The sequence below is a fragment of the Hippoglossus stenolepis genome, unplaced genomic scaffold (assembly GCF_022539355.2).
Source record: "Hippoglossus stenolepis isolate QCI-W04-F060 unplaced genomic scaffold, HSTE1.2 HiC_scaffold_33, whole genome shotgun sequence".
Classification (NCBI taxonomy): Eukaryota; Metazoa; Chordata; class Actinopteri; order Pleuronectiformes; family Pleuronectidae; genus Hippoglossus; species Hippoglossus stenolepis.
Genome location: NW_025899754.1, coordinates 36,586 through 45,079, shown reverse-complemented (window position 1 = coordinate 45,079; position 8,494 = coordinate 36,586). Strand labels below are relative to the sequence as shown.

At 43.8% G+C, this 8,494-nt stretch overlaps 1 protein-coding gene and 1 pseudogene across 1 annotated transcript; one reads left to right on the top strand and one right to left on the bottom strand.

Moving 5' to 3' along the window:
* Window positions 1-154: 154 nt before the first annotated feature.
* LOC124851431 lies at window positions 155-4,692 on the bottom strand (annotated as a pseudogene).
* On the top strand, window positions 4,437-7,248 carry LOC118103941 (cysteine and glycine-rich protein 3-like). Its single transcript, XM_035150992.2, has 3 exons — window positions 4,437-4,545; window positions 6,037-6,148; window positions 6,924-7,248. Exons 2-3 carry the CDS (start codon window positions 6,037-6,039, stop codon window positions 7,097-7,099), a joined length of 288 nt encoding a protein of 95 aa, XP_035006883.2. The 5' UTR covers window positions 4,437-4,545; the 3' UTR covers window positions 7,100-7,248.
* The last annotated feature ends 1,246 nt before the right edge of the window (window positions 7,249-8,494 follow it).

Below are 8,494 nucleotides of genomic sequence, written 5' to 3'. Positions count from 1 at the left end.
CCAGGAGAACCTCCTCCTCACAGAAAGGCTGCACTAACAGTGTTGACCACTGCAACACCATGCTGCCCCAAACAATGAGAACCATTTAACACTGAGTGTATTTGAAGAACGACTCATCTCCACTGATTTAACATGTTATTGATCATGTCTGGACTCACCGAGCCTTCCTGCAGTTCCTCACAGCTGGGATCAGTCTCTGTCGACCCTGGTCTGATGTGTTGAACTTCTCCAGGTCCAACTCATCCAGAACCTCCTCTGACATCTGCAGCATGTAGGCCAGAGCTGAGCAGTGGATCTCAGAGAGTTTCTCCTTCGATCTGTTCTCTGACGTCAGGAACTGTTGCATCTGCTGATGAACTGAGTGGTCGTTCATCTCAGTCAGACAGTGGAAGATGTTGATGCTTCTGTCAGGAGAAATGTCATCACTCTGCATCTCCTTCAGGTTGTTGATGACTCTCTGGATGATCTTTGGATTGTTCCCTGTCCGACCCAGCAGGCCTCCTAAGACTCTCTGGATGATATTTGGATTGTTCTCTGTCCGACCCAGCAGGCCTCTTAAGACTCTCTGGTTGGACTCCAGACTGAGGCCGTGAAGGAAGCGAACAAACAGGTCCAGATGACCATTTGTACTGGTGAGGGATTTCTTCATGGTTCTCATCAGGAGGTCATCCAGGGAGAAGGTACTACCTGTGTTCCCATATGTTCCCAAGAAGTTGTTGAGTTCTTCTGTGTTCCTCTTGGTGTAACAGTGGAACATGTAGACTGCAGCCAGAAACTCCTGAACGCTCAGATGAACAAAGCAGTAGACTGATTTCTGGAAGATCACACACTCTCTTCTGAAGATCTCAGTACAAACTCCTGAGTACACTGAGGCCTCTGTGACATTAAGACCACACCGCTCCAGGTCTTCTTGGTAGAACATGATGTTTCCTTCCTCCAGATGTTTAAGTGCCAGCCTCCCCAGCTTCAGAAGAACGTCCCTGTCAGCCCTCTTCAGCTGCTGTGGAGTTGTCTCATGTCCCTCACCGTACTTGTTGTTCTTCCTCTTTGTCTGAACCAGCAGGAAGTGTGAGTACAGGTCCGTCAGGGTCTTGGGCAGCTCTCCTCTCTGGTCTGTGGTCAACATGTGCTCCAGAACTGTAGCACTGATCCAGCAGAAGACTGGGATTTGACACATGATGTGGAGGCTCCTGGACGTCTTGATGTGTGAGATGATTCTGCTGCACAGCTCTTCATCACTGAATCTCCTCCTGAAGTACTCCTCCTTCTGGGCGTCAGTGAAGCCTCGTACTTCTGTGACCCTGTCAACACATGCAGGAGGGATCTGATTGGCCGCCGCAGGTCTGGAGGTTATCAGACGAGAGCCGAGGAAGCAGATTCCCTGGATGAGGTTTCAACAGCACGTTGACTGATGACCTCTGTGTGACATCAGACACAAGCTCCTGTGGTTGAAGTCAGAGAAAGTCTGCTTTCATCAGGCCGTCAAAGATGAACAAAGGTTTACACAGCGAGCGCCTCTGCCGTGAGCTTCTGTAACGTTGGATGGAAAACACGGAGCAGCGTGAAGACTGTGCTGCTGGTCTTTCACCAGGTTCAGCTCCTGAGCGAAAGCACAGTCAGCAGACCCACATCTTGGTTTTCTAAACCCTCTGCCCAGTCCAGAGTGAACTTCTGCACCGAGAAGGTTTTTCCAACGCCAGCGACGCCGTTGGTCAGGACGACTCTGATGCTGCTCTGCTGGTCAGTTGAGGCTTTAAAGATGTCGTGGCACTTGATGGGAGTGTCGTGGAGGCTCTTCATCTTGGAAGCCGTCTCAAGCTGCCTCACCTCATGTTGAGTATTAACCTCTTCACTCTGTCCCTCTGTGATGTAGAGCTCAGTGTAGATCCTGTTGAGGAGGGTTCTACTTCCTGTTTCATCAGCTCCTTCAGTCACATGTTCACATCTCCTCCTCAGACTAAGCTTATGTTCATCTAAAACCTTCTGCAGACCACGATCTGCTGAAAGACAAGAAACAATGTCAGAGACAGAGAATCTGAGAATCTGCTGATTGTTTTCATCAGATACAGAAAAACTACAGAAAATAAAAGCTTTTTAACTTTGTGCTTTTATAACGATGTTAAATGTTGAGCTGTATGAAGGAACAAAACAAAACAACTGTGCTGTTGTCAGAAGTGAAGACATCAGCAGACACATGAACAGTGCTGCTCTCACCGGCTGTCTGAGCTCCAGCTCCTGTTCTGGATCTTTGTCCACACTGGGTACAGGAGGAGTCTCCTGAAGAACCAGACTGGTCCCAGTATGAGGTGATGCACTGTCTGCAGAACCAGTGTCCACAGCTGGTGGAGACTGGATCCTTCAGGACGTCCTGACACGAAGCACAGCAGGACGACTGCTCCTCCTCAGAAACATGACTCCTCTTCCTCTCCCTGTGAAGACATTTCCTGATAACTCACATGTCCCAGTCACAGGTTGTCATTACTTCTGTCAAGGAGGTTTTGTTTTCACCCTGTATGTTTGTGTGTTGGTTGGTTTGTTCGTTAGTGGGATTATAAAAAAACACTGAACAGATTACCAGTAAACTTGGTGGAAGGATGTGTCCTATGAACCAGATCGGGGGTGATGGGGTTCCTCTTTCACAGACATGTTCAGAGGACTGATGTTTATGAGTGTGTGGAATTTGGTGCTGATCCAAATAAAAATGAGTCTCTAGAGAATTTCAAAGTGGTTTCATAAGGAGCGTGTTGGTTCTTGGTGGAGGTCTGAGCTCTTTGAGTGATTCTGAGAGATTAGTCACCAACTTCAATGAAGCTGTGTCCTAATGCAGGGGCCACACTAGAGGAAACTAAATCCTCTTCAGAGCAGGTCACAGTAGAAACAGTCTCTTACTCTGTGTGTGAGGGTCCAGGTTCATTACTGAAGTTTTGAGGATGTCTCATGGACCAGTCACTCTTCAGAGACACACAGCTGGACCCTGGAGACTCTGCTCTCAGTCTGTGGTCCTGACCTCTGCAAACACAAACATGTTTTTATTCAGAACACATCATTCACTGGTTCATTCTCTGAGGATTCAGTTTGGAGGTTCACATGTTTGTAGCAGGTCTCTTACTTTGTGTGTGAGGGTCCAGATTCATTACTAAAGTTTATAGGAAGTCCCATGGACCAGTCACTCTTCAGAGACACACAGCTGAACCCTGGAGACTCTGCTCTGTCCTCCTCTTCCTCCTCATAACCACTCATCTTCAGTCTGAGAGGAAAAACACTGTGAGCTCAAAGGAATCAGGACAAACCAGTCTGTCAAGAAACACACCCAAAAAAAACAAGGAAGGACACACACACACGCACGCACGCACGCACGCACACACGCACACACACACGCACACACACACAGAGACACACACACACCAGCTAAGGTGACTGTAACGTATGATTCTGAAAACACGTTCTGTTATTAAACACTTGATGAACAGATGTGATGAAGATAAAACATGAAACTGTGAGTTAACTCTGTTAATTAGTCCTTTGAAGGCTCTTTGTTCCACAGCTGCTGTTCACATCTGTCTCTGGGGATCCGATCACATGAAACTACGTCTGTCACCAGGTGTGAACTGACAAACTTAGAGTCGTGTGATCAGCAGACGGATGTTAACAGCAGGTGTGAGAGTGTGACAGTAAAACTTTCAGAAAGTTGTGTTCACACTCACCTGCTCACTTTTCTTCCTCCTGCTCATCCAGGTGAAAATGGAGTCTGACACTTCCCTGTTCTCAGGCTCCTCCTCCCTGTTGAACCAGTTCACTCTTGAAAACAAACAGTTCTAAGTCCAGTTCATGCACATGAAGATGAACAGGTTATTTGCATTCTTCTTCATTAAATATTATTCATTGCTTGAATCCTTTAGAGTCCTCGGCTTTTACAGCCAGTTTTAAAAGCCACGTTAAATTTAGTTTCACCTTGTTGATGTTCAGTATCTTTTTTTTCAGAAAATACATTTTTCAACATATTGGACCCAAAAAACACACAAGACAAATCACGTATCGACTCCAGAGGTTTTAAATGACTTCACTACAGATGATAAATACATTTTAAACAGTAAAAAAACACCTTCTCTTCATTTAGCTTCCCTCAGACCAAGCAGCTCAATAGATTCTCTGCATTCTGCGTCCGTCCAACCAGCTGTTTAGTTTCCTGGTGTGTTCTGAGCAGCACGAGGTCACTGGTGCGTCTGCAGTTGTCATTTACGTGCTTTGAGTTCCCGTCGTTTCTGCTGATAATCCAGCATCGAAGCCTCCGTGCGAGCAGCTGTCACACACAGTCCAGTTTCCTGTGTGTGTCTGTGGGCCCATGAACAAGCGTCTGTGCCATTCAGGCGTCTCCGGGGCCGTGATGAAGGGTCAGAGGGCCTCCGCTCTGTCACAGGTTATTTTGGGAGGATGCTCTCACTGCAGTGTCACCGGTGGACTGTGGTGATGGTGGGATGGAGGATATATAAACCAGCCGGGCGTGTTCACTGCCACAGGACTGAAGCGTTCGGACTTTGATTCAAGGTAAGATCTCATTTCCAGAGTTTGTGTGTTATTATCACGAGGCTGATGTTTAAATGTGATGAGGTTATTTTGTTGATTTCAGTTTGTGTAGGTGGAATTAAATCAACTTCATCAGACTCTTTTCCTTTCTGACGTGAACATCAACATCAGGACTCAGCTCCACATGAGATATTATTAATATTTTGAAGTTTGCGGCGGCGTTTCGTTGTCAGACAGTTTGACTTCTGTGTGTGTGATGTGTCAGTGAAGCCTCTATTCCTGGAACATCACATACCAGTGCTGTGAGGTGCTGGGCAGCGTCTGATATGAGAGGGAGCTGGAACAACAGAGAGAAGAACCAGCAGGATTCCTTTTGACTGAAGCTGAAATTAAACCAGTCAAAGAATTAAGTGAGATGAAAAATAAAAAACATTACAATTGATGGAGGAAGGAAATCTGAGGAACACTGTGTAGATACAGGATGTTAACCGCCAGAGAACCTTAATCAGGTGACTGTAAATGAGTTAGTTTATTAAAATATGTTAATGTGTCTCTATTGGGTTTAAATGTTCAAGAAAAGGATAAATAATTTGTCTAAAATAGGAAACAGACACGAGAAAGTACAGATGATTTATGTTTTTAACATTTGTCTCTATTCATAAGGCAGAGTTCATATTGTGAGGTTATCACATATTATCTGGGACCTAATTTAAAGCAGGAAAAGAATTGTTGTAACCTCCCAATAATCAAGCTGTGACACTGCATGAAAAATATAAACCAAAATAAAGTGGTTCACTGACTTGATTCAATTTAATTTGCAGCACAAACAAGGTAAAAAACATTTTTCACTAAAGTTTTATTTCAGCTACTTTGGCTTAATGTCATCTGACGTATAGATATTGATCATTTCTAAGGTAAATCAAATGATAATTAATTGTAAAAGAAATAATAATTTAAAAATCATTCAGAGTAGTCGACGATGTCATTTGAGCTCAAATCTAAATATCACAGGTTGATTTTTTCTTTAAAAAGAGAAATTTATTATTAAATTGTTTTGTTTTGTCTTGATGAACTCTTGAGCTTAATGGGGATGGGGTTCCTCTCTCATCTTCATTTTATATCCTTGAATATTTGAACAGTTTTAAGTTATCAGCAGAATAATTAGTTTATTAATTAAATCAGTTTATTAGGAATTAATTGGAAAATGAATCGGAGATAGTTTGGATTATGGAATTGTCAAACACCTCCTGGTTCTGCGTCTCAGCTGAGAAGCTAAAAAATAAACTGTTTCTCTGTTTTATAACATTATGAATTGAGTGATTTATTTATATGAGGAATATTTAAGATGTCACATTACATCACAGGAGAGTATAAATAGTTAATTTTCTAATGTTATTATTTGAGTCAATGGGAATAATTGATGGCTGCAGCCCAACACTAGATCCTGGAAATGGATTTAGAGTTTGTGATCAATAGATTGATTGAATTCTGTTTTTATCTTTTCACTCTAAGATGCCAAACTGGGGAGGAGGAGCCAAGTGTGCGGCCTGTGAGAAGTCGGTGTATCATGCAGAGGAGATCCAGTGTAATGGGAGGAGCTTCCATAAAACCTGCTTCATCTGCAGTGAGTTCACCTCCTCTTCTTCGTCTCTCTGGTGTCATGGTGGATCAGCAGAAACAAAGAGCTTCTTCCAGCCTTTTTCATTTCCTCCTCTTGGAATTGTTGCATTTTCTTTTCCCCGTTTCTTATTTGAGTTCTTGTCAGATTTTTCATTTCTTTCTTGCCTCCTTCATCTTTTTCATTCTCCGTCCATCTATCCCCTCTTTCTTGCAACTTTCCAATCTGTTGTGCTTCTTTCTCCTCATTTCTTCTTTTCCTTTCTCTCCTTCTTCTCTTCAGTAACTCCTCTTCCTCTTCATCGTTCTGTTCTCTCAGCGGTTATTCACATTCACTCCATAAAAAGCCTCTTTTCTCACCTTCCAGTCGTTTTACAGTAAAAACTGTTCTGAGTTTCTCCTCCTCTTCCTCTGTGGCCTGAATTTCAGTTGTGTTGTTGTTGTGTTACAGTCAAAACGTGTTAGGCCACAATCAGCCTCTCTTCGGTCTGATCCGAGGCCTCGGACAGCGGCCATGTTGTTTAGGTTTTCTGTTCCCTGCCGTCTGTCATGAGCTGGAGCTCTGAGGCCTCATCCATCTGCCGAGAGTTCATCTTTTCTCCAACACTCTCCTCTCGTCCCACAAATAGAAACATGTGAACACGTGTAAATTCCACCGTTGACTGATAAACCCAGCGAGGTGCAGGAGCTTTATTTAAACCCCATCGCTCCTCCATGACAGAGTCTGAACGGTAACAGGTTCAAGTGTGTGTGCTTTGGTTTGTTGTGTCTGTTTCGCACAGTGAGCTGCAGAAAAGGGCTGGACAGCACCACGATGGCAGCGCACGAGTCCGAGATCTACTGCAAGTCCTGCTACGGCAAGAAATATGGGCCCAAAGGCTACGGATACGGGCAGGGAGCCGGAGCTCTGAGCTCGGATCCTCCCGGACAGAACGTGGACCTGCGGCCTCACGAGTAACAACAACTATATTAATGCAGATCACACATGTGCATTTCAACACGCTCAGAGGCTCTTTACATGACACAATACACACGTCACAAAAACACAGAACAAACAAATAAGACGCACCAAGGGTCAGTTCATCCAAATCACCGAGGAACAAGGCATATTGTTATTGAGGCTTTGAGAAATCCATCTGGGAAATGTCCTTCCAAAGGTTCTTTGGTGATTTGAGTGAACTTCGAGAAAGTTTGAATTATCTCATGTTGTTTTTTTTTTGATCTAAACCCAAACCCGCCACAACATGAGTGATACCTGGACCAAACACACACACACACACACACACAGACACACAACTGAAAAATGTACACACACAATTATCATTTCTTTTAATTTTTTAAGTTCATAAAATGTTGACGTAACAGTGGCTTGATGTTTGAAGACAGACTCTGCAGAGGTTTTATTTCCTTCTGTTCAATCCAAACATCAATCAACAAAATTATTAACGTGTCAAAACTTCTGCATAAAACTGTATCTGAGAAAAACAAGAAATTACACAGACACAGACAAACTATGTTTATATTTTCCTTTTAAAATGGAGAAGAAGAAAGAAGCATGAAAAGAACATACTTGTACAAGAATCACAACTTTGTGCAAGTACTGCACTTAAAGTAAATATACATGGCACCACTGGAGTAAACACAGGAGCTGATGTGACGTGTGTGTGAACTGACTGCAGATGTGGGCCAGACAGCAGCTGCCGTCGGCTCTGGTGGCGATCAGAGTCTGGTCCTCTCTGCAGGTGGGAACGTCCGACTCACAGAGATCAGGGTCACACTCTGCAACACACAGAAACTAATTCATCCACCAGATCCACGTGTTGGGAAACACTCTTCTTCACCTTCTCACTGAGAGTTAAATGAGGAGATCGACACCAATGAGAAGCTGCAGTGAAACAGTTCGAGTGTCTAAAGGTGAACTAGAATCACAGCCTCCACCAACCAGTCAAGTTGCAGTTAGTTTGCCTCCATGATTATCCTCCAGCCGGGATCTTTTATGCTCATTGGCAAAGTTTCCCTGAGAAACTGTTGATTCAAGGGAGAGAAAACGTTTCTCTTGATTGAGTGAAAGAAGAAATAAAAGCAAAAGTAGATCGAGTTTGAAAGAAAACAATCACTTTCCTCCAGATCTCCCTCCACAGCCGCTAAAACACACTCGCACCAATTAGAAATGTTCTTTTATTCATTGCTTGATGCAGGATGTAGAAATAAACATCACCTACTCTAACGTAAAATGCACATTTTGGGATCTTGTCTGTCCTGCTCTCTCAGAATGCTGCAGTAAAGACGTTTCCACCGAGGCGACAAAACACATCACACCAGCCTCCAGAAACTCCTGCAGGTTAAACTAACT

Bases quoted from the DNA above. Each gene is read 5' to 3' on its own strand.
- LOC118103941 (XM_035150992.2), top strand. From the start codon at position 6,037: ATGCCAAACTGGGGAGGAGGAGCCAAGTGTGCGGCCTGTGAGAAGTCG. The intron at 6,149-6,923 runs GTGAGTTCACCT...TGTTTCGCACAG, and splicing joins TAAAACCTGCTTCATCTGCA to TGAGCTGCAGAAAAGGGCTG.